We start from the raw sequence: 24,724 nt of genomic DNA, 5'->3' as shown, positions 1-24,724 counted from the left end.
TGGATGAAAAAAACAATCTATGCAGTACCAATAAATGTTAACGACTTGTCCCTAGGTTAAAGTTCAAAAATACGTCTCCAGAAGAGCAGCACGTGCGGACAAGACTTCCTTGCAAGACTAAACTCTGCAAGTCACCGTGGCGATCGGAAACTTAAACTTTATCCTTGGCTCAAATGTTAGATTTCTTACAGTTGCAAACAACAGGTTTGTCTGAAACCAACTTAAAGTTGTCTATTTTTCTGCTAGAGCTTCCTCAAGATCAAGGTAGAGCCTAGAGGTGGTCACTTCTGTCTCATCAACTACATCGTTAGGTGCTGTAGCTAGGTGTGCTGTGAAAGTTCTCTAGATTTCCATTCCAAATCATCTTGTTGTTTCTAAGTTTGTTGTTGTTGTTGTTGTCCTCATTTAACGTCTATTATTTCGCTAGACGTGGTCTCTTGGTGCTGGGTAACACATGGTTCGCTTTTGAGTCAATAGTCTCTCTTGGTATTTAGCTCTTGGTTCCTTGTGCTTGAGAGTTGCTGGAGGAGTTTCTAGGAGAGTGCGTTGAAACGGTGTGTACTCTCAATGTACTGGGAGAAGGCCATGTACATCTGTTTGTTGATTCCTTCTGAAAGGTCTTCTCTCATTCCAGCCAGCGTGTTTTCTCATTCCAGTTTGTCGTTGCTAAATCCTAGCCAGTTTAGGTTCAAAGCCAAACCTAAGGACTCTACTCTACTCTACTCTAAAAGATGTCTAAGGAAGAACGGGAAGAGTATGAGCAGCTGATGCAGGAAAACGCACACTTGGAGGAACAGGTGGACATCAAGCAGGCGGTCATCCGGCAGCTGATAACAGACATACACACGCTGTCACAGGTAATGACAGATGACGCAGCTTGTTAGATCACTGACAAGTATATGGTGATTTTGAGATTAGAAATGTAGTATAATACATCTGGCATAGTTTCGTATTTAGCAAAGGTATATGTAGGAGACTCCGAGTCTATCATTATTAAAGGGTACTGACGTACTTCACCACAAATACAGTTAAAAATGTTTGATTTTTTTTGTAATGAACAGGAGGTTGAGGCCATGTACCTGCAGCAGAAGTGGAACACTACTGACAGGGGGCAGACTCACCCTTCCCCCGGGCAGGAAGCAGCTAGAATCTGTCAGCAGCTGCAGCACAACCCACAGCTGTTTGAAGGTTTCTACATTTTCCATGTTTCCTTAAGACATAGATATCTTTATGTACAGTAGTTGGTAATACTAAATTTGTCTAATACCATATCTATGACGCACAAGAAAAGCTCTCCAGTGTCCTGTTGCGTTCATACTACAAAGGTTCAACTGTATCCACCTGGACACATGATAGAAATCCATCGTAGAACAAACAAAAATGGGTTTCAGGTGTTGTAGCTACTTCAGAAGTAAAAAAATTGAATGTACAATCTACAAAGCAAGCAGTCGGTGCTTGTTACTTTTCTATTTCTTGATTACTGGGTTACCTAAATCTGTCACAAATGGTGTTTGTTGTTTTTCTTTTTGAAAAGAATTGTGCTGACACCGCATTGTAAATACAATAGTCTTCCCTGGTGTTACTTTACTTTACTGTATAACGTTACAATATCTCATTTATCAACAGATGTGTTATCAAGATTAAACCAGAGAACGGCTCAGTTGACGTCACAAGCTGCTGCTCTGAAGGGTGAGCTGCAAAAGTACAGTAAAACGTGATGTTGTGGGCTTTCATCAGAAGATGGAGATGGCAGGCCAGGGGCAAGATGCAGCCGACAGAGCAGAGCAAGCTCCCTTCCCCATACGGCTGTAGCAAGGATACTCTGCGGCTCTTTTTCATGACAGAATATGGGCCTGAAGTTCTATAACCATTACATGAGTTGTATGCCAGGTTACTTACATTTGCGGGTATCCCACTGGGTCTAAACAAAGAAATATCTCTTTAAGACGTATTGTGGTTTGCTAGGCCGCAATCCATGTAACATCCATGTACCTTGTAAGACACTTGGTACCAAGAGGCTGTCCAAGTCATTGTTACTCTTTCAACCTGAGTGTTGGGACAACAAGTGAGGATTTTTGTACCCTTAGTGATGTGCTTCGAGCGGATCAAGAGTACTAAAATATTCTGAAAGTAGATACTCATGATTCCCCGAATTTGAAGTGAAGTGTGTTGGACTCAGAAAACTACTTCATAATTCACAGAAACAATGTGGAAATCTTTAACATGTGCATATCTTTTTATTATAGATTAAAAGCATGTACAAGTTACAGTATTCATATTCCACTTTTTTGTTAGTAGCATGCACAAAATATTAGTTACCTGACAGACAATCGCAAAAGCATTGTGCTATTGTACCAGCAATAGAACACATACATCATGGTACCTAACCTTACTTTTGACTTGGTATATATCAATGCCTTGCACATTTAAAATTAATGATTTCATGACAAAACAAGGAAGACTAACATTTGTAGATCCTAAGAAAGTTGTCCGAATATTTGCTATAGTGGAGTATGATTGATCATGAATACAACTAAGACGAAGCCGAAGAAGGTACAATTTTATCATCTTACATCTTTTTCACATCTTCCATTGATTAATTCCTATCTACGTTTAAAATATTTGAGATTTACAAATAAATGGCTCATAGTACTTTTACATTACACACTGTACAGAATATATGCTTTTGCACTACATCTGGCCATTTCTGCAATGTTATTGTAGTCTATATGTATTCCAGAGAAGCCAGTTGCCTCAAATTTCTGTTTACCAGTATGTGGAATGGAAAGGTTTGTTATGAGGTGTTCGGTCAAGACATGATTCTGTTCTAAGCAACATTCCTGGAGTCATCATCAAATTTTCTTGTCTATGGAAAGTATATGATGTACCGTTGTCAAGCATTTGTCCCAGTGCTTTTGATGTACCCGCCCCACCTGATTTATCAGTCCCACAATGTTAAAACTAAAATTGTAAACAGTTGATGTGATATGACCTAAGGACATCTAATCCACAGCGACTTTCTTGGCTCCAAGCTTCATGGCTCCTTTGCCAGACTTCTTCTCGGCACGTTTTCTCTCCATCTCTTGTCGTCTTTGCTGCTGCTTCTCTTCCCGTTGTCTTCTGGCATCATCTTTACCTTTACCTGAAACAGAAGGATAAACAATGTACATGTACATACAGTGTGATCATCAGTCAATGGCTACTATGTCAGTTGAAAAACTAGTGGATATGATTTGATACCAGTTTATAAGATACATCACAATGAACAGTGAAACTAGTACTGTAATTTCAATGGTTAACATTTTAACGATTGATTGATTGCAAGACAAAAATGCTGTAAGTATTTAAAATGAAAGTAAAAAAAACACTACAACCTGCAAAACAAGTAATCAAAATTGGCTACAATAGTATACTGCCACTTATTTCAGAAGTTCATGTGAAGTATGTGAATCGACTAATCGGCAATACTGACTTTGGCTACTTCCAGCACTGTCCCACGAGTCCCAGCTATTGTCCACCTCACCCCAGTCGTCCTGTTTTCTAGAAGAACTTCTTAAAACACTGGTGGATTTGGCTGACTTGGTATCAGAGCTCTGAGTGAGGAAAACATTGCATCAATTGCGCAAGATAGAGAAAATGAAGAATGTACAGTATTTGAAAACATCGCAAAACAAATTCAGACCCAAAGCAATGTATCAAGACTTACTGCTGAGAAAGGATCATTCCCACCACTGCCACCCCAGTTGTAGGAGCTAGCAGGAGGTAAGGCTGAGGATGTAGTAATGTCATCTCCCCAGTCTTCATTATCCCAGGCATTGGAGGAGACCAGTTTTGGCGGGTTGTTGGATGGGGCCGATGCCTGTAGGAATGGTGGGTAATTATGTTAATGAGGCAGGTCATTATCATAATTTATGTTACAAATATAGATATAGCATTACAGTGTCTGCAATGGTGATATAAGCTCATATATGGCTAGAAAAAATTTCTAAAAGTGTGAGTAATGACTTCAAGAAGTTTTTCCCTCATAGTAGAAGAGTTAACAGGTAAATTTGAAAATAGGCTTTTTTCTTCATTCCCACAAGCAAAAATGACCAAAGATAACGCCCATTTATAAGGAGTGCATTAAAGACAGAATCATATGAAGCATCATGAAGACTTGCTTCTGAGCGACACACTGAGAACAAGTTTCTCTCCTCTGCTTGGTGGAAAGTCCCCGGACCCAGGGTAGAAAGTACCCAGCTGTAGCGGCTGTAACCTGCCCTGATCCTGTACCAAGGCCAAGATGTCCTCAGGACTGAGCCATGGAGGGGCAGGCATTAGTCATAGCACAGTAATGCAAGTGGCATCCAGCAGGATGCTAACAGAATGGGGCTCACTCTCAAGATGCTTCTGTACTTTTAGCAATTACCAGTATGTATATTGTCTGTATGGATATTCACTATTTGTGAATCATTATTTTATCATCATTTAATTATGTGAACAAGCTATACAAAGAAGCCGACATGTTGTGATTGACATTCAATGCTTCGTTCACTAGGTGATTTGCAAAATTGAAAATTACTAAGTATACCAAATTATCAATGGTACTTGAGCACAATAACTTTAAAGTTACCTTTTTGGGTACATCAAAGTCCTCCCAAGCATCATCATCTCCCCAGCCTTCAGCCTCTTCTGTACCAAAGTCATCCTATAGCAATGAAACATCATTTTTCATCCAAACAGTTTGGCTTTTGGTCTACCAAATCAACCTGTATGATACATTGTTCTCCAATAAAACAAGTGTAAAGACTAAGGTGCTCTAAAATTTTGCCCATGTTTAATCATTGTTGGTATCAGAAAAAAACAAACAATTTCATACTTGTCAAACTGCATTCAGGACGATCTAAGTAACTTGACAATCTTAGTACAGCTAGCTAAACGGGCTGCCTAAAAGCGTGCATGGAATTCCTATTCCCAGTTTGGGATCTTACATGACTCAACAATGCAACAAAACACATATGAAACTGTTTTGTAAAAGGGATGACCACACAAACCTCCATGGTGTTCTGAGCTTGTTTTGTCCCCTTGAGTTCAGCCCAGATCTCGTCTTCAGGGTCTGCAGGGCCTGACTGTACAGCGGTACTTCCTGGTCTGGACAGCTGCGGAGATCTCTGCACAGGCTCCCTGGGTTTGGGGGCTGAGAAGTCCTATAGAACAAACCCAAAAGGTTGGTTGTTTTCAAACAATCAACCATTCAATCATTCATTCGCTGGTATCTTTTGCTGATGCATGGGGGCTACAGACAGTTCTCACTAAGCTGTTTTGAGTAATTTTAAAACCATAAACAGAAGAATAATTGTGCTACAATGTATTAACTTTAAGGTTTGCTATTTAGAACATTTCAGTTGAACCAATGGAATGCTGTTACCAAAATTCAAATGCATCTTGCATTTGAATGCTAACAAGAAGGCAGGTAGGCACAATAAAATCATACATTGTTGTAGCCGTGCAAAGTTACATAGCCTATTTAAGTGTCCAAGACACCTTTGAACATAGCAAATATGTGTTTGTTACTGACAACAACTTAAAGCAGCAAGTAGGATAAATCTATCAATGGCCTTTTGAGTAAAAATCCAGTTTTGTGCCATTGAATGGATCACCCACCTCCATGCTGCCCCAATCTTCTGTATCATTGTCCCATCCTCCTCCATCATCAGAGTCCCTCTCCTCCTCCTCTACTTCTACCTGAGGCTCTTGCCTGGTGCTTACTGGGGCGTTGGCTGGCTGGCTGGGTGCTGGCTCTGCACTGGGTGCCTTTGCTACATTAGGGATAACAGAACTATGTATTGCGTCTCTTAAAATCTGGTTGCTTCACAACAAGCCTTTTAAAATCCAGTTATTTCACAACAAGCAAAATTGTTGACACAAGGACTGTCTGGTTTTAGAAGTCCCAAGGCAACATTCTTAAGTTATGATAATGAAATATCTCACTCATACCCGCTTTCCACTCATGTGGTGGCCATCAAGAAGCCTTTGGAGCAACTAATTTATTTAGTAGTTCCTTAGATCTCATTGATTTTTTGTGCATTTTGTACGCTATGTGGATTTTGCCAATTTTCAATCATACTTTTACATCTTAAATCATTTTCCAATCATACCGTGATCATACAAATCTAATTCTTAGTTCCTCTACAACTCCCATCCAGTGGAAGGAGACGTTAGCCAGTGATATTCTCACCAGGTGGCTGCTGTGTGCCCGGTGCTGTTGGAGCTGGCTTGTTGCCTCCCCTGTACAGCTTAGATGTGAGCGAGCTCACCCCGGTGACAGCCCATCCTGTCCAGCCACTTGCACTGCTGTCTGTGGTACCTGGGCTGTTCACTTCACTCTCTGTACCGGGAAACAAGTGGTTGGTGCCACAAGAATTACTATTTTCATTTGACACATAGAAGTATACTTGAAGTCAATTGAAGTGGTATTTGTGTTTTGACTGTTACTATGACAATTGGTAAGTACATGTACATGTGTGTATAATAATTCAACAAAGGTTGCTTTGCCTGTAGCTGCATGCAATACAAACTATAAACTGACTGTCAAAGCCTTTCTTAGAAACTAAAACTAGACTTCAAACAAGCAAACAAAATAAAAAGTACTCACCTAATTTTGCCAACATTTCTGGGTCCTCCGAAACTTTTTCCAAGCTGTCAACAAAACATCTGATGGCTTTAATGGCCTACAGAATGCATGGGAAAAACAATTATTTCATCAATGATGTTATAAATAATGTACAATTACTGTATAAATGACATCATCAATTAGAAATAAAAAAAGGCATAATTATTGTAACGAAACTTTCAGAAATGACAGTATTTCCAAGACTGATGCTACGGGAAGATAATTTTGAATTAATTCTAAATTCATATACTAGTAACTATCACACCTGGTCCCTAACTCCCTTCTCTGGGTCGACCGTGAGTGTACAGAGGGTAGGGAGAGCCTTGGTGGCAGCATCCTTCAGAGGGAAGTACTTCTGGTTGGCAGCCATGGCCATCACACCCGCTATTCTGGCTGGGGGGAACGGGTCCTTCATGGCCCGCGTAAAGGCTGAACCAAGCACCTTCTGTCTTGTCTGCAAATGAAATAAACAAGGACACTGGACTCTCAACTATTGTTTATTCATGACATTGAAAGCTGCAAATTTTTTTGATCTTGGAAGACAGATGCTATGAATTGACTGTCATATGAAGAGGTTTCGTTTTGTTTAACCTATCAACAACTTAACCTGAAATTCACGAATCACAAAACTAATAAGACACTAAAAAAAGGTGCAGTGAACAGAATTCAAACATTTGATCACGTAGCAAAACTATCTTTCAATGTGAATGCTTAGCCTCCATAGCAGGCTCTCTATGGGCTTTTTTGGCACTTTTTGTACTGGGTCGCTGATTGCTGGCCTCTCTCATAGCCGCCCATTTTAGAGCCTGCATCTTTTCGGCCTTACAAAGTACTATTAGAAAACGATTAGCCATTCATCTGCCCTATTAACACATACGTTAGGAATAATTCACAACTCCGTGAGAGGCAATTCGCATGTCGGCTGCAAGTATTTTACAACTCTGGCGACACGCGCCTCCCGGCCGCCATCTGCTCATTTGCATAGAGCATGCTTGTTTACCAACACCCGCCGCCCCCGTACATCCGTGAACTCGTTTTTGCTGGCATCGTGACGTTTTTGGTGTTTCAAACGTTGTATGACGGATTTTCCGAAATATCATGAACTGTTAAATATGTTTTTCTAAGCTTGGTTCGCAAAAATGCCATATTTTCTTGACTTAGAGACAAAATAATTTTAAAAAATAGATCTTACGTAGCTGCGGCGGGGTCAAGGGTAGTCAAGCCCGCCATATTTGCTACGTTATTCTCGCCAAACGTTGAGAAGTTCACCAGAGATTTGTTCCCTTTATGTGGCGTTGCCTGTACTTGTGTCATTCAGTGAGATCGGGAAACACGCAAACAGAGCCTGGAGTCCGATGGATGGACGTGGGCATATTTTTTAAAAACAGTTTGACCCCAAAACCGTTAGAGAATTGTCGGGTCAGTGCACACGGGGCATGACAGCCCACTGTCCGCGTCCGGCGGAGATGCGTGCAGTTTATTAGCCGTCCACGGCAGGCAGGGAATTCGCACCTCCTTGTTAATCGCCCTAATCGTTTTCTAATAGTACTTTGTAAGGCCGAAAAGATGCAGGCTCTAAAATGGGCGGCTATGAGAGAGGCCAGCAATCAGCGACCCAGTACAAAAAGTGCCAAAAAAGCCCATAGAGAGCCTGCTATGGAGGCTAGTGAATGCTCTCTTGTGTCAGTTTTTTCCACACCTGTGGGTTGAGATGACATGCAATCTTCCCCAGGCACACAGTTGTGTTTGTTCTGATGCCACCCTGATCATCCTTGGACTGAAGTCTGGCAAAATGCTTCATCAGTTCTGTATTCAGGTTCTTGTCATTCAGTTTGGGAGCCATCAGCAGCATAGCCTGAGCACAAAATAACAACATATCAATTACCTGCTGTAAGTTTGGTCATGAAATAAGGAGACCTACAAAAAAAAATGTTGGTTTACAAAGCATACAAATAGCAAAAAGTAGTTACTCAAGCAACTGGATATGATTTGGGAAACGTCTTCTGTCAGTAATTGCTTTTTGGTCTAACTTATTACCTGAATGTCTAAACTTCATTGACATACAAATAGCAGTTTGCCAACCCCAGTCACCAAGTCATTAAAGACAAATGACTAGGGGCCAGCTCCTACCCTAGGCACAGGGGCACAGATGGCATAATTTCCTACTAAGGTGCACACCCTGCAGAGAAAGCAAGGCTTCCACAATATAGCACAGCTGCAGTGTCAACTGATGCCTTTATGATTTTCTTCTCCAGTTCATTCAACTTACCCAAGAGATGGGTTGCAGATGGGAGGGGCAACTGACAAGAGACAATGGAAAACAATGATGGCCTGTCTCAGTACATGTAGGTCCGGATATGCAGCAATGATGACATCAACCTACCTTGACTGTTTGTTCCCTGATGGCAGGGTTGGTGTCCATGAAGCCATGAACAATCGGAGGGAAGATCTGGTCATTGATTGTAGCGGGCTGTAAGTGCTCGATGAACAAGTCCATCTGAAACACACATATTCAAAAATAAGAAGTCATGCAATTTCATGGTTTTCCAAAAGTTAAACCCTGCCCAAGGCTCTCTTGAGCACCAATCCTTCTGTGCCTTGATGATACAGACATGTGCAACGTTTTCAAACATTATGTCCCATTTGACAGGATTTTTTTTTACATTTTCTTCAGGTCATCAGCGATGTCACAAAATGTTTGCAAAATTCAGACAAAGCCACTTGAAGTTTGCCGCTTTGATGTGTGAAACAGCATTTCAGAGGATACTCAATCAGGAATGTAGCACTTGTAACAAAGAAAATGACAATATTACCTGCGTTAGAAGTTTGATTCTTGTTGACCTATCAGTAGATGAGAAGAGCTTCACCACACATGGGACTATTTTCTTCTGGTAGTCTTCTTGATCAAGGAGTCTTCCAAGCTGCAAAATAAACTTGTATTACTCACTACTGAATAGTTTAGTAATACATGTTTGTACTTAATAGCTGACTTGAAGCCTTAAGGAAACAACTGTAACTGTATAAACAGTTCAGAGAAATAAAGCTGAATTTCCAAATCACTGGAGAGTCAAGCTCTTTTCCTGCTGTGTGAATTTGGCTTGATGAGGCTGTATTTTAATTTGCTTGTATCCAACTACTAGTATTTCTTGATCTTAACTCTTCTGACATCCTGAAACTAACCTCAACTCCTTGAACCCAATATTCACTAGCATAGTTACCTACATCTCTCACTATCTTGGATCAATATGTAGAATGAAATTAAAGATTAAAAATTTCCTCACTTTGAATAGAGGTGCCAACACAGAAGGGCCAGCATTGCCAAACTCATATGCATTCAGTAACTGTGGCAAGATCTTGTGTTTACAGAAGTTGTCTGGGAAGTCATCCAGCTTGGGAGTCAGCTCACTGAAGAACTTCGTCTTCTCATTCTGATCCTTGATCTAGGAGAGGGACAGTAAGCAAACATACTGAGCATAGTATAGTATTTTGTAACTTGACTAATGGCTGACTACTATGTTAGTAGTATTCCAAATTAAGAGCTTGTCACATGTAGATGCATAGGCTCTAGCTGCAAAGGAACATGTAAGTCTCTCTAACACTGTGCTTACTGTGAATAACCTTTCGATGGTTTCATTTCACAGTAGGAGGAAAAGGGTTTTTTTTACAGTGTTTTGAATCCTACAGTTGAAACAATACTGTAGTACAGTAGTCATACAAAGGAGACATATTTTCCAAGTGTCATGAATTTGCAGTGCAGAGGTCACTGTAAAAATAATGACAACGAAAAGTTTCAAGACTTACAGTATCTAGCCAGTAATCTTGCAGTGGTTTTGATCCATCTCCTCAACTGGAATTGAAAACTAGACTGACTGTTTGTACCTGTTGTTCCTCCAGGAACAGGTTAGTATCCACAAAACTGTTCTTCATGAAGCCACCTGGTTTCCTACAGGACTGGATGAAGTTGGCAGGGTTGGGACGAACTTTAGGGTTGGCACCGACTAACTCACAGTAGTTGGGCACCAGGGACTTTGGGATCTGTAGAACAAAAACAGCTGGGTTCAAAAACGAGATGCTTTCGGACCTCTGCACAAAATTATAAAGCGATGATCACCAAAAACATACAAAAAAAATGCATGATAAAAAGACAATACAATCACCCCTTCTTGACTTTTTCCATCAGTTCCAACCTAATGAGAAGTGTAGGGAAGAACAAGAGGTATGGAGTAGTAAAAAGAGCTGTGTTACTGCATGGTGATTTTGCCGAAGTTTCACTGTATTTTGATTTTTGACAAATTTGTATCATAGTTGGATCAGGCTTATGCCTCCATTGTTCAATACACCCAAGGCTGCAGATAAATAGCCAGTCAAAATTTGAAACAACCAGCCAGTCAATGTGGGTCCAATACTATGTCAAAGTTAGTGCTGATAACTGATTTCCACAAGCTATTGAATTATTTTAGTGATAAGTGGTTATAACTAGGTGCTATTTTGGAATCAAGTATTCTGAATCATTTGTATGAAATAAAATTGCCAAAAATAATGTGCATTTCCTATTGATCACCATGCAATCAGATTAGTGAAAAAGATTATGTTCTATAAACTTTATAAAGACAACAGAATAGAGCAGTGGTGAAGAAAGTGATTTGGCATAGCATGTAAAGTCATAAGACTGGTGTATTTAGCAAGCAGTTGAAAGAAGAAGTCATACTGAAAAAATGACATTAGCACATCATCCTGCAGATCTGGAGGTCCTGAAGCATCATTATCAATCATACAGTCATTATTCTCGTAACCATAATCAACAAAGTTTACTTGTATGTTGACAATCATTAAACAATCTGTATATAGCAGCTGACCCACCTTCCCCAGTGCTTTAAGTGCTGAAGTTCTCGGCAAAGGTCCATTGAAGACTTCCCAGATCAGACAGCCCAGACCCCACATGTCAGAGGACCTATCCATTTCAAATGTCCACATCAGTACCAACAGAGTATATGCAAGAAATTTCAGTTAGAACTGCATCTATTGGAACATCTTTTAATGATAGACAAGATTCTAAATGCTTTGATTAACGGGAACAATAATCTAAAGGACCACCAAATCCAGATACAATAGCATTATACAGAGGTGGTCACTAGCACAGGTTTGACTGTCCAATTAATAAGATAGAACAATCTTCAATAAAGACATCCAATACTGACCATTTCTCAGCCTTCCTCCCTCTGCTCAGGTCATTCTTCTCCGGTGGGTCGTACCTCTCCAGTGCAGGTAGGACTTTCACAGGAGGGATGCTGCCCTCCCCCGTGGCTGGGTACATGTAGTCCACGCCGCCCAGCTTCCATTCCCCACCAGGGTCCACGAACACGGAGGCACTGCACACGTTGTTGTGGATCAGATTCACATCATTCACAAAGAAGCTCAAGGCTTTCTGGATGGGAAAGAGGGAAAAGTCTTAGTGTGATATACAGGCCTTGGAAAAATACTGTTGTTTCCTGTTTCAGTCCTGAAAAAAATTACGACCTTTAGGTACAGATTTTTTAATCTATTTTTAGACTTTGGACAGGAAACACATTTTTTAATAGGCCTTATTATAATCCACCATTTCCTTTCTGACCGTAAGTCCTAGTCCTCTTTCTTTGAGATTGATATATAAGATTGGAAATATCCAAAGGTCAAAAACATAAAAATATTTTTCCTGCCTTCCTACATTACAATGATTTTTGCTCGTTACTGTTCACCTGACAAAACTAAATGTCAGCTATTCATACTGAGATAGCCATCACATTCCCTTCCTTACAATTCATTATCACTACAATGAAAAACTAAAGGTCAATATTTTGAATAAAATCTCATTGAACTTTAAAACTTAGTACTTCTATTCAGTTTAATCAAAGTACTAGCTAGAATGCATACTTAGATGTTTTTCACTGCAGAGAACTTACCACTATTTGGTGCAAACCCCATGAGATGACCAGTTCATTGGGTTTTTGCTCAGCTATATATGTTACCAAGGGAACCACTGGTTCAGTGACCACATACACTGTCTTGTCTGTCTGTAGAGGGTAAAGTACAACATAACATCTCATCAATGTACTATTACAGAAAGTAAAGGAGATTTTTGCATATATATATATATATATATATATATATATATATATATATATATATAAACTCACCTGGGTCTCTCTCTCTCTATATATATATATGTGCTAGTTATTTTCAATATTGAGACATGAAACAATGTCATTTATTCTCAACGCAGAGGGACTGTGTTGCTTACCTCTAAACTGTCAACATAGGTAACAACATTGGGATGACGAAGTGTTTTGAGTCTTTTCAGCGAGGTTCTGGCTGTCTGCATCTAGAAACCAAAAAACAGTACATTCAAAAACACTGTTAGTAACTTAAACTAAAGATTTGTGTTGACCATGCAGATCTTCGTTTTAATACTGGTGACTTTTGATATTTTTGAGCTGAAAATTTGAATACAATAACATTTAGTGAAATGACATCATATTTTTACAGTTCTTTGCTTGTCCTATCACAGGTATAACTACCCAATGATTTATCTTCTCTAAATTACTCAAATAAATCATTGGACAATTATGCCTGTCACAAGACGTGTAAAGACATATAGTATTCATGCCATGCAATGTACTGCACAGAATGAGCTGCAAGGTGAAACATGTCTTTTCTGACATTCTTTATTTTTTTCAATATTTTTCTACTTCAACTTTCACACCAATCACAAGGATCCTTCCTGGAATTGACTCTTGATTTCATTTTCAAGGGAATCAGAAAAAATAAGCTATCATTAGTCAAATTTGTTATAATTCATTGCAATTAGCCCTCGGGCAAGAACATGCAATTAAGTTATTAATACATTACCATTACGCAGAACATTTGATCTTACATCATTCAATACATGCAAATGGAGGTTTAATAGACAATTCTAACATCTTTTTTTCTATTGGCCTAAGACAAATACTGAAATAGTACCAGCCCATGACATTTGGATGATAAATAGTCAAACCTGTCCATCCAGAGTTTTTAGTTTTCATGTCACTTGTCTACCCTGCCTAGTCAATCTCACTATTCCACAAATCTAGAGTGAGACAGACGCATCTCTTCAACTTCCTCACAGGTATGTGCTTTCAGTACTCTTCCAAGTTCCATTCTTTTCTTTTTTTTCAAGTTTTGTCTCGCGAAACTCACCTGGGTCTCATTATAGTCCTTAACGTCAAACACGAAAACTGAGACTGGTTCCCCATTAGCCTGTATGAACAAAATATATCAGTTTAATTTCTATAAACACATCGTACTTCCAACTGAAAATTATGGTGATATATTCAGTGGATAATTCGCTCCGCAACGAAAGTTATTTCATAGCAAGGAGCTAAAAGCTCCTTGTTTCATAGCTATCATAACAAATATTTCACCCCCAAAAAAGCGACTGATCTATATTCTAATTGAACGTTTATAAAATAAAAGTACAAAACTTTGGGTAAGACACAACAACCAAGGTAACGTTACAACATATATCCAGCCACGTCGGCAACATCAAGGCGACCGATCGAGACAAGATCAGGACGTCAGCCCACCTTCCGTTTTCCCTTGTGTAGGGTCCAGATAGACTTCTCCTCTAGCCCCGTCACCACATCCCCGATTTCAAACGCGAAGTTAGCTGTAGGATCTCTCGAGAAGAATGACCACATGTCGAATTAATCAAGAGAAAAACATCAATGATCTAACAACATCTACTCGCCCTCCCCACTTTCACGTCTGCAAACTTTTTTGAGTGCACAGATTACGTACCTGCGCACCAACATCTGCCGTAAAATTTATATTTTTGTCGTAAAACCACAAAGCCGCTCTACGTTAGGTCAAAGTTGAGAGCAAGCTTGTTAGGAGGTATAATTGAATTCTTACACCGGAAAGAAGATTAGACAAATGCATTAGTAACAACCGTCAAGTAAAATATTTTATTCTAACAACATAAAATACCATTTTATTATTATATCTTTGATATAATTATGTTTTATGTTGATGTGTTAGAGGCTGAGCCTTCAGTTTTGCCGTCTTCAATACAGTGATATTGTCAGTTCTTACCTCCTAGTAAATACCGGCAATTTCTGACCATACGGACACTTGTACTCACATGCAGAAATGTTTAATTTGCCCAGATTACTATTGCACAGTGTGGCGATGGCAGGTAACACAGGTGCTCCTCTACTGCTCCGTCTGGTGGCCGCATCAGTTTCTGTAGCGGAAAAGGCAGGAACGATCGTCAGGGATGTGTTCAACAGCGGAGAGCTGGGGGTGGTAGAAAAGGTAAACGGTTTAATATTTGTAAAAGAACCAAGAGTTAAATACCAAGAGAGACTATTGACTCTAAAGCGAACCATGTGTTACTCAGCACCAAGAGACCACGTCTAGCGAAATAATAGACGTTAAATGAGGACAACAACAACAACAACAACAACATATTTGTGCAAATGTTTGTTGCAAGTAATAAAATAGAATGACAAGTGACCAACAAAATTTTGCATTGTCTGAGCATAATTATTCAGAGCAATGAGCCATTGATTTTGTTGCAGACACATCAAGTTTTCCCCTGAGAACCCGATCCAGGCCTTTTACAATAATAGTAGGTTTACAAACAGAAGTTATTGGGGTCAGTTAATATGCTGAGAATGCTGACTGCAATTGCCACACAGGCAGTTATAGTGCTGCATGATTAATGATAAAAAACATTAATTAAATAACATTAATACATTGGCATGGCTACTGACATCAGTAGTAAAACTAATATTGACAGGAACACCCCCTGAAAAAATCATCCTGTCATTAGTGCAACATAATTCTCTTTTAACGTCCTACTGATAGTGAAAAAAAGACGGCGAAAAAAGATTATTGTTGTCAGGAATAGCCTTTGCCTTTGTAGTAGTAACTTTAAGTATCCAGTATTTTATTATAATAGTATAACTTAATGCTACAACAGCTGTTCTTATGAGATATGTCACCATGACCATGCACTTTCTAAATGCTTTATATGTCATGTCAATTTGTGTATAAAGCGATACTGAACTATGCCCCTTTCTTTGCCTGGTATGTTACTGTACTAAGAATGACTTGCAATTCTAGCAAAGAATGCAATTCACTTCCTAAAGTCAACAAGCATTGTAAGCTGTCACATGCACAATGGGATATTCTAGCAAAGCACCCTCTGGGAAACAGGATTTACCTGGGTATAAGGTGAAATAGAATAGATTCTATGGCCATGTAGGAATTTGTGATCTCCAAACATATCCTATCTTAGCATAAGATAGTATCATAAAGCTCAGACCAAAGAGTCATTTGGCCAAGGAAATTCATTTGCAAATGAAACTCCCCGACCAGCTTAAACTTCTTGGCCAGCTTTATGATACAATCTTATGTCACAGTAGGATCTGCTTGGAGATTAGAAATTTGAGGTTCAAGTTTGAAGTGCTCTTCAATTTACTATCATTTCTGATTTCTAGTTCTCTTTTTCTCATTAGGGAGGGAAAAACGACCTGCAGACCCAGGCTGACCGCTCTGCTCAGGAGTGTATTGTACAGTCACTGTCCAGACAGTTCCCTAAGGTCACCATCATAGGAGAGGAGGTGAGACATGAAAAATACTTTCATTTTTTTCCCATAGTACATGGTTTGTGTTCCATACAGGACCATTGCAACTTATTCATATAACTATTATATGACTAAGTTGCATTAAGTAACACTCATAGTATTATAGTTTTCAAAACAACTTAGATTTTGAATGGAAGCAAAACTAACTGTGTAGTGTTGCCAGATATTGTAAGGAGAGAAAGAATTTAATTTCATTTTGCATAATAGTGTTGATAATTGTATTCTTTTGTCTATTGGCAACTGATAACTTTTCTCTTTATTTCTCCCTCATTTATTTGTCTTGTATTTTTCCTGTTAAGGAGCCAACAGATGAGGTAGTGGATGAGTCACACCTGGAGACTGGGTTGTCAGAGGAGGTGTTGAAAGCAGTTTGTCCTCAAGACCTCCAGGCTGTTAAGGATGAAGATGTAAGTATAGATAACAGGCTATGGCACCAGCAGTTACCCCAAAATAACATACATGTACTTAAGGCCTTGATGCAATTACTGTTTTGATTTTGAGGCGGATGGTGTAAAGTTGGTATGCAACATTTTTGTCCTTCCTCTAAGATGATAAAAAGGAGGTCTGTTGCATGAAGATTTGACCACAGCAAGCTAAGGAGATGGTGTTAATCATTTCATTTTCATTGGCATGTCCCTCACACAGGTGGTCGTATGGGTGGACCCTCTGGATGGTACTAAGGAATACACAGAAGGTTAGTACTTGACACGTTCTGTTTTTAAAGGTGCTTGGTTATATAACGTCCTTGGTTATAGGATATGTTCACTGTTACTGGTACATGTATGATTATTTTAAGTCATAAGAACTTTGTGGACGGGGAACAAGCCATGATATGACTCTGCAAATCTTGATGTAATATTCAAGGGCAATGTAATAAGGTAGAAAAAAGAAGACAACGATCCAGTGATGACAATAAAAACTTGTTATTTTCCTCCTTAGGTTTCCTGGACCATGTAACAGTGTTGATAGGTGTGGCTGTGAATGGGAAGGCAGTGGCAGGAGTCATTAACCAGCCTTACTACAACTACAAGGCTGGTCCAGGAGCGACTCTTGGTCGTACCATGTGGGGTATTGTTGGACTGGGAGCATTTGGTGTGGAGCGTTTGGTTCCGCCTGCTGACAAAAGGATTGTAACCACCACCAGGTACACTGTTGTCTGACCTGTCATGAAAATTGGTACTTTTGTCAAGATTCCCTCTTCTCAAACTCAAAATAAGGCACAGCCATAACATAGAGGCTAAGGCAGTGTCCTGTTTTTTTAATGCTTTTCAAAAATTTTCTTTGGACTTTTTGGGTCACATGGCAGGGCTCTAGCCAGCGTCCGTTTTTCCGTCAATTGACGGAAATTTGCTGCGTCTGACGGAAAAATTTTCAAACCAATCTGTCAACCTTGACGGACAAAAATCCTTGGTGGAAGCTACAGGCGGCTTGGGGACGCCGTCCATGGCCATAAAAGCCACACACTGTTTGTTTTGCTATTGTTTTGATTGCTGACAATGTGTGTCGGCGCCCTTTCGCATACTATAATCTCATTAAAACCCGTTTTTCAAGGTCTCAGTTCAGTCCTTCTAATCGTGGTTTTTGTGGTTTTTGCGACAATTGGAATTGGCTGACGGAAAAAAATTCCGAGCTGGCGAAAGCCCTGTCACATGGTATTTTTGATTTGGTATGGTAGCATAATACTAATCTCCAGGCAGATTTACCAGTGGCATAAGATAGTATCAGGGTTGGCCAAGGGCAAGGAGTATGACTGGCTAAAGGGAGTTATAGCTTCCAGTAGCTAGCTGATTACCTTTGGATGGCTATACTTCTTGTCAAGCTATTGATACTATCTTATGCCACTGGTAAATCTGCCTAGAGATTTGCATACTACCTGTGTATGGTTTACCTGTGTATGGTTTACCTGTATCAGCCACAGCACGAAAGTTCCTCAGCCAACTGATTAGATTTTCTAGAAGAAAGATGGTGGATTTTATCTGAAATTTCTGACCATTTATGAAATCTCAGCAGTTGCTCGAGTAACTATTCTACTGTGTATCTTATTACATGGATGACAGACCTTCATTGACATATCTTTATCATCATTCTATATATATTATTACATGGATACATCTGATGTTTTTAGATCCCACTCCAACAAGCTGGTGACAGAGTCCATAGAGGCCATGCAGCCTGATGAAGTCCTGAGGGTGGGGGGAGCTGGGCACAAGGTATGGAGACAATGACACTGATTGTGTTGTCACTCATAAACCTGGGTGTACCTACTGTAAGGTGTAACATAGGATAGGAACTATTCATTGATCCTAAAAAAAATTCTACTGATTTGTAACTTTTTTGCAAAACATTACACAAGCATACACAATACAAAAGTCACTCAAGCATATGATTAGTTTTGATAACTTTTAACTAAACTTGTCCAGTTGCTTGAGTAAATCTGAATATTGTGTATCTTATTACCTGGATGTCTAACTAACCTTCACTGATGCATTACAACAGCATGTCATGCCAAGACTGTCTCATCATGATTTACAGGTGCTGCTAGTTATTGAAGGAAAGGCTCATGCGTATGTGTTTGCCACACCTGGCTGCAAGAAGTGGGACACCTGTGCACCTGAAGCCATCCTCCACGCCCTGGGGGGCAAGCTGACGGACATCCACGGGAACGCCCTGCAGTACCACAGGGATGTGAAGCACCCCAACACTGGAGGTGTCCTGGCCACGTACAGCGATCATGACTGGTACCTGGGCAGGATGCCTGAGTCAGTCAAGGCAGCTGTGAAACCCTGACTAGACCCTCACTCCAGACTGTAACAATCACTGAAATGTTTCTGATTTAAGCTTGGCAATAAACTTAAACCTTAAAATGGAACATTATAGTAATTTCTATGCAATGTTATTGGGCAGAAGAAAAGTAGGTTTTGGAAAAGATAGACTAGAGATAAGAAGTAGGTAACTTTTTTTTTGGAAGATTGATTGATTGATTGATCTTTAGGGTAGTCCCTTCAGTTAACGTAGTAACTGATTTCCAAGGGAGCCCTATATACATGTTCGCACATGTTCGCACAACGACATCATGCAAGATAGGCATCAATATCATCATCAGGTAGTGTACTAGCCACTGTGGTATCAAGCAACAGGCTGCTGTAATCATGTCAATGATGAGAAGAATTTTGTTCTAGTACAATTAGAGTAAGATTGCTACCAGACTCCAGTAGATCTATATGTCCAAAATGCAAAAAAATAATTTGAACATATGCTTGCAGATTCAAATGTTTTGATCAGTTTACAAGAAATGATAACCTGTTCTGTGACTCAGTGATTGTTGGACCAATTTATGGGGTTTTGTGTGGTAAAAGACCATTCTCTATAGAAATGGAATACACATTTTATCTACAAACAAATACACTACATACAATAGTAACAAATAAAAATCAAATGTTTTATACACTTCAAAGTTCATGGAACTTATTTATAGTTTTACTGAAAATGACATTGTGTAACTATTTGTACTACATCTGAGCAAAGGGTGTCTGTTCATGGCTGTTAAGGATAATATGGGGGGCAGGGATGTTTGGTAGAAATAGTGGACTTGGTCTGGGCAAGTGGCCTGAGATGATCATGTTGAATGAAAATATCCATTAAATTTATGGAAATGAAAAAAAAAATCGAACACTTGTCTAGTCCTAAAGGGAAAAATTGTTTGGTGCTTTAAACTGCCATAGGACTGTGAAAATGGCTTGTTATCAGAAATCACTTAGCTTAACCAGTTCATAGCACAAGAGGAAACAAAGTTCCCCAATGGTCTTCCCCTCCTAGCATTGTCAATCAAGTTGCAAATTACTTATCAACTACTAGAGTCCGTTCTCAACCTGGCAAGTACACGTTTGTTCTGCTAAGGGCACGAAGCGCGCGCACGTCACTGGTTTCATAGAGACCCCTCAAAACGGTTCTGTGGCTTCTCTTAATTATATATAATTCACATTTCGTAACTGAGTACTGCAGTTTTAGCAAGATTTCAACCGGAATCAATTTCGGAATTTACCCAGATTTGTCATACTTCAGATCAAAGAGGCGCTTTGTTTGGATCATTTCGTTGAAGTTTGATACATTTTGTTCCTGATCATTATCAAGTTACACCGCATTGCTGTTACCTGACAGCTGAACAACCTCACTTCTCTTTTCCGTTCACTCAATACGACTCACGGCATTAAGAACTTTGATGAGATTACATTTCTTGTCGGCTTCCTAGGTGCACGCAATACCCCCCAGCCATGGGTATGTCGTGCCATTTTTTCCGTGAAATCCTCCATTAGATTTAAGATCCGTTTTACCTAAAGGTAATGAGAAAACACCACTTGACTTAAGCGATAATCGAAATTTTAAGCAAGCAAGTGAAATCGCATGCTTTTCAGAAAGCCGGACGTGTCCAAGTGATAACTCCAAGAAGTTAAGAAGGTATGGTCACTTTTTTTCACGTTGCTGTTGGGTTAATTATAGCGGATGTATCTGGCACGAATCTAAACATTTACCCCCTTGTATAATGATTTGGTTCTAAACTAAATTGGACTGCGTAGATCCAAACACAGAAAGCTCTGAGGTGTCCATTGTACGTTTGACGTCAGTAAACAATACTTAAACAGCGGTGTAGAGTTACCGTAAGCAGATAGAAATCCCAGAAGCCCACTGACGGTCATTCGACTGTGTGAAGTCTGACGAGAGTGCGCGCCTTTTTTTCATCCTGCCACAGCCCCCCAAGAACAAGTTTCTAAGATGTTCGCAAAGGTAAGTGAAACATGTCAAAGTATAAAGAGGCAATATCTTGGCGAGATAATGTTTGTCTCAGCATTGCGCTGTTCTCTCAAAGAAGTTTCCTTATTAAAGTGGGGAATCATTTTGGCTGGGGACTCGAGCTCGAGGCAAAAAATGTTGGATTTATTTGGGTTTCCCTTCTGTAGAGTAGTCCACAAACCACCTGACCATAAAGACAGAATTACGCTATCATGTTTATAGAATTATTTTGATCAGGACACCTACGTTTTAACAGCATTTACTGGAGGGACTTTGATGAATGTGTACACGTGGCCTAACTAGCTTCTCATCTAGTTCCAGTAGAAGACCAATACTGCCTGTGCCGGTAGCGGTAGTGAATACACGTATTGTTTGCTGTCTGCAATAAACGTGCACCATGTGAACAACCTTCCTTCGATCTTCAATCTTCCTTCGCAAACTTCCAGAGTGGCGGCGTTTATTAATCTTTTTTTAGGAACGCCCATTCACTATTTTATGGTGAACATAAGCTGTGCTCTGTGCTAGGAAAGGGAGGGGGGAAAACTAGATTTGCCAGCACAGAGAACCTAAGTCCATGTTGAAAATCGTGAATCAGCGCTCCTCCCTCACTCCCGAAGTCTGCGAACGATACCCACTGACCACGAGAAATCTAAGATCTAACTCCGACGAAAACCGCGTGGCAGTGACGGTGTTTGTGCTTGGCGGTCTTGCCGTGATGGCGGTCTGCGTCTCAGAACACCTGCTGGAACAAGGTGTAAAAAAGAACCTCCTTGGCGTAACTCGATACTGATTTCAATCTAATCCACCAGAACCTGACCGGCTATCTTTATAAGAGCCCGTGCATAGCACACCGTTTAATGAAGCAGATGAATACCAGCAGCGCTCAGGTAGAATTTGGCAAGGTTTTGGGAAACAGGGAAGTTATTTGACCCCGAGACGGATCTACTATTGCCCCTTAACGAAGTTGTAGGTTGACGTCAGCGCATGTCCTTCGAGACCTTTCGTTTACACAACGAGATGCCATGCCTAAAAAGGCTCTTGTACTTTAGTCGTCTGCCTCAGGTAACAAGAAAAGGTTTACAGTCTCCCGACTCAAGTTGTTATTGTTAGCATCAGGTTTCCTGGCGCTGAAAAGCCGCACGGCGTCTATATCGCGCGCGGCATCCGGAAAACCCATTTGATAATCTGAATATAACAAAAGAAAGAACAAATATTGGAATAGGGATTTGATCTTGTTGTTTCACCTCTGTTTTCTTTCCTTCTTAAAAGATCGTTATCGTATTTGTACATGAACATCAACAGCCACAGATCAACAGCGATATTTCGACTCCGCGTCTAAGGCACAACATATAACGTTACACATATAACGTTAGAGTGGTCTATGGAGTTTTTCTGGGAATCCGTGAAATTGTATCTTGTACGCGTTCTTGTCTATATTCTTCAGTCTGTATATGCATACCGTAGCCTCTCGTATCAAAGTCATCGTTTGCTCTCCTTGCTACCAATATTTGTCTCTGAATGGGTGGTCCTCAGCACTTGATAGCGACAAGGACGGAAGAGACTTGGGAGCTACAATGCCGCTGGATACCAGGCTAGCACTTGACGCATGGTCTCAAAGCTTTCTTCGATTGCTCAGGTTGTTTAACAGTATTTACAGAGCTATCAAGGAGACGTTGACCACTAAGATTTTATTAGGTAGACTTGGGGCTTGTAGTGCCGACGGCAACCACAAAAAAAGTCGCACTTCGCAGACTGCTGTAGTCAGCCTTCCGGATATTGATTTCGACTGACATCAAATAAAGGATAAATGAGGTTAATGGACGTTATCTTCGTATGATAATCCGTTCGCTGATCCACTAAGCCAGACAAAAGGCCGGTCAAACTCGAGACGCACTGATGATGCTTGAGACGAAGCGTGACAAGTTTTGGATATCCGCTTTGCAAATGCTCACGTTTTAGCCAAGCACACCGGGTCACAGGTACCTTTATCGATGAGGAAATGTAAGGTACACAGCTCTAGAACTGCTGTATTAAAATATATGTACAGAATTATGTGATGTTTTCAGTAGATTTGTATAGATAAACTATGGATATATGACTACCGTTGCAGGCTTTCATCGTTGCTGTCGTGTTTGCGGTATTCCTGACGAAATGTGCAGTTGAAGTAGAAGCGCAAACAAGTGAGTACGATGACGTTTATACTCAAATACAGGTGCTGCAGAACTGTTGTTTGATGTTGATAGCTCTTGTGAAACCGAAGTTATATGTTTTGACAAATTGTACGGTCAGTTTGAGAGTTCGAAGTATAAGTTTCCATTATGTCAAGCATACGTCGCCAAACTTTGTCCGGATGCGGCAAACCTTTCTACTGTATTATAGAATGCATCACATCGATCCTAATAAGCAGCCTTTTATTAAGAAAGTCCTTACGAGCATATCTTACTACAATTGTAAAGCGATCACTACTTGAGTATGTTTTCGACATTTTCAGCAATGGGCCCCACCACCATGAACAACACCATGGCAGGGACGACAGCTGCACCAGGTATATATATCTAAGCGATGTCCCATGCAGTTCTAATCCATAGATACTGTGGTGATTCTATGTGACAAATAAAGGAGAGAGTGGCATTTTTTGTCGGAAGATTCGTAAAAATAACTATCTAGTGGAATATCGGCCATCTCTGCTGTGAATTTAGACATCTTTGGTTGGCCTCCGGATTCATCAGGCCTTCCTATATGGGGTTGCGGGGCAAGAAGAATCGGGAAATTGGCCAGGGGAGTCCGTCCATGCGCAGGTAAATGCGCAGCCGGCCAACTCCTCTGGTAGCAAAATTCTCCCTATAACAGCCAGCGTTGTCAGTTTGGTAGAGATAAATCTTTAGCGCAAATCTGATGCATGTTGTACCATATATTGTAAACATAGTCTGAAATTTTGATTTCCAGCCGGCGGAGCAGCCAGCCTTGCAGCAGCCCTGCTGAGTGTCCTGATGCCGGCACTGATGGCATTACTCCTGTCTAACTGAATATTTAAAACGGCTGGGCATTATTGCTGTCAATCAGTTATGTCAGAGTTTGGTAGAGGCTCGTGTAGTTTTTGCGACCTGCAGTTTTTACTTTATCCGTGCTGATTTCACTTATGACGCACGCGGAAGAAAAATACAGGCATTGCAGACTTAACGTTACTAGTAATGTGGCGATAAATTTCACATCTTATATAGAATATTAGAAGTAGATTCTTATATGGAATTAATCGTTATAAGGGATTTAGAGTGCATATCTGGGGTCGTTATTGTTCATTGTCAGAAACAGCACTTACAAATGTACATTGCCCTAATAGGCACGTGTCGACGTCTTTTGTAACTTCGAATACTATACAGAACTACTATAATTATCATAAAGTTCACTCTATGTCACAGTTCTAGCTGTTGTAGCATCCGTTGAGTACTGGTTTTGTTGTTTTTCTTACAATAAACCACTTTGCAGTGCAAATCCAGCCATTGTCACTGAAATTCTTTGCAGGGTCATTCTAAATACATAACTGGCATTCAAAATGAGTGTTGAACAATAGCCAAAATGGGTAGGGAGTATCTTAGAAACTTGTCAAACAATAATTCTA

The 24,724-nt window shown here is 40.1% G+C and overlaps 3 protein-coding genes and 1 long non-coding RNA gene across 12 annotated transcripts; 3 read left to right on the top strand and 1 right to left on the bottom strand.

Moving 5' to 3' along the window:
- The first annotated feature begins 47 nt into the window (after positions 1–47).
- On the top strand, positions 48–2,495 carry LOC118426637. 6 transcript variants are annotated; one of them, XM_035836154.1, is made up of 5 exons: positions 64–200; positions 288–324; positions 678–857; positions 1,062–1,188; positions 1,627–2,495. In XM_035836154.1, the coding sequence occupies exons 3-5, from the start codon at positions 732–734 to the stop codon at positions 1,716–1,718; spliced, it is 345 nt and encodes a 114-aa protein (XP_035692047.1). In that variant the 5' UTR covers positions 64–200; positions 288–324; positions 678–731; the 3' UTR covers positions 1,719–2,495. The 6 variants fall into 6 exon arrangements, with proteins under 6 accessions (XP_035692039.1, XP_035692055.1, XP_035692047.1 ...); XM_035836146.1 differs by lacking the exon at positions 288–324 and having other exon boundaries at positions 48–204; XM_035836162.1 differs by lacking the exon at positions 288–324 and having other exon boundaries at positions 52–204; positions 732–857.
- On the bottom strand, positions 2,218–14,489 carry LOC118426575 (N-terminal kinase-like protein). 3 transcript variants are annotated; one of them, XM_035836075.1, is made up of 21 exons: positions 14,251–14,489; positions 13,865–13,924; positions 12,930–13,010; positions 12,592–12,702; positions 11,851–12,077; positions 11,513–11,603; positions 10,810–10,839; positions 10,532–10,687; positions 9,934–10,092; positions 9,466–9,573; positions 9,036–9,149; positions 8,352–8,507; positions 6,918–7,106; positions 6,635–6,710; positions 6,218–6,367; positions 5,644–5,798; positions 5,034–5,186; positions 4,613–4,687; positions 3,707–3,859; positions 3,473–3,593; positions 2,218–3,136 (listed from the first exon to the last, which is right to left on the bottom strand). In XM_035836075.1, exons 1-21 carry the CDS (start codon positions 14,362–14,364, stop codon positions 3,003–3,005), a joined length of 2,613 nt encoding a protein of 870 aa, XP_035691968.1. In that variant the 5' UTR covers positions 14,365–14,489; the 3' UTR covers positions 2,218–3,002. The 3 variants fall into 3 exon arrangements, with proteins under 3 accessions (XP_035691968.1, XP_035691960.1, XP_035691974.1); XM_035836067.1 differs by having other exon boundaries at positions 2,218–3,142; positions 14,251–14,488; XM_035836081.1 differs by lacking the exon at positions 10,810–10,839 and having other exon boundaries at positions 2,218–3,142; positions 14,251–14,487.
- LOC118426606 (3'(2'),5'-bisphosphate nucleotidase 1-like) lies at positions 13,676–19,167 on the top strand. Of its 2 annotated transcripts, XM_035836112.1 has the most exons (8): positions 13,676–13,793; positions 14,833–14,980; positions 16,189–16,293; positions 16,617–16,724; positions 16,963–17,011; positions 17,257–17,461; positions 18,443–18,527; positions 18,850–19,167. In XM_035836112.1, exons 2-8 carry the CDS (start codon positions 14,855–14,857, stop codon positions 19,102–19,104), a joined length of 933 nt encoding a protein of 310 aa, XP_035692005.1. In that variant the 5' UTR covers positions 13,676–13,793; positions 14,833–14,854; the 3' UTR covers positions 19,105–19,167. The 2 variants fall into 2 exon arrangements, with proteins under 2 accessions (XP_035692005.1, XP_035691997.1); XM_035836104.1 differs by lacking the exon at positions 13,676–13,793 and having other exon boundaries at positions 14,795–14,980.
- A 1,817-nt stretch (positions 19,168–20,984) lies between these two features.
- Positions 20,985–24,601, top strand: LOC118430215. Its single transcript, XR_004832827.1, has 4 exons — positions 20,985–21,099; positions 23,216–23,285; positions 23,597–23,650; positions 24,052–24,601. It is a non-coding gene; the product is annotated as an uncharacterized LOC118430215 (long non-coding RNA).
- The last annotated feature ends 123 nt before the right edge of the window (positions 24,602–24,724 follow it).

The sequence above is a fragment of the Branchiostoma floridae genome, chromosome 1 (assembly GCF_000003815.2).
Source record: "Branchiostoma floridae strain S238N-H82 chromosome 1, Bfl_VNyyK, whole genome shotgun sequence".
Lineage (NCBI taxonomy): Eukaryota > Metazoa > Chordata > Leptocardii > Amphioxiformes > Branchiostomatidae > Branchiostoma > Branchiostoma floridae.
This window is presented reverse-complemented; position numbering and strand designations above follow the sequence as displayed.

What these genes read in the sequence shown, in the direction of transcription:
- LOC118426637 (XM_035836146.1), top strand. Translation starts at nt 732, where the DNA reads ATGTCTAAGGAAGAACGGGAAGAGTATGAGCAGCTGATGCAGGAAAAC. An exon ending in ACATACACACGCTGTCACAG is followed by an intron (nt 858 to 1,061) that starts GTAATGACAGAT and finishes TGTAATGAACAG; the next exon opens with GAGGTTGAGGCCATGTACCT. An exon ending in CAACCCACAGCTGTTTGAAG is followed by an intron (nt 1,189 to 1,626) that starts GTTTCTACATTT and finishes ATTTATCAACAG; the next exon opens with ATGTGTTATCAAGATTAAAC.
- LOC118426575 (XM_035836067.1), bottom strand. Translation starts at nt 14,364, where the DNA reads ATGTGGTCATTCTTCTCGAGAGATCCTACAGCTAACTTCGCGTTTGAA. An exon ending in CATGTCATCTCAACCCACAG is followed by an intron (nt 7,107 to 8,351) that starts GTGTGGAAAAAA and finishes TTTCATTTGCAG; the next exon opens with ACAAGACAGAAGGTGCTTGG. An exon ending in GGGCACACAGCAGCCACCTG is followed by an intron (nt 5,799 to 6,217) that starts GTGAGAATATCA and finishes TCCCTAATGTAG; the next exon opens with CAAAGGCACCCAGTGCAGAG.
- LOC118426606 (XM_035836104.1), top strand. Translation starts at nt 14,816, where the DNA reads ATGTTTAATTTGCCCAGATTACTATTGCACAGTGTGGCGATGGCAGGT. An exon ending in AGCTGGGGGTGGTAGAAAAG is followed by an intron (nt 14,981 to 16,188) that starts GTAAACGGTTTA and finishes TTTTCTCATTAG; the next exon opens with GGAGGGAAAAACGACCTGCA. An exon ending in TCACCATCATAGGAGAGGAG is followed by an intron (nt 16,294 to 16,616) that starts GTGAGACATGAA and finishes TTTCCTGTTAAG; the next exon opens with GAGCCAACAGATGAGGTAGT.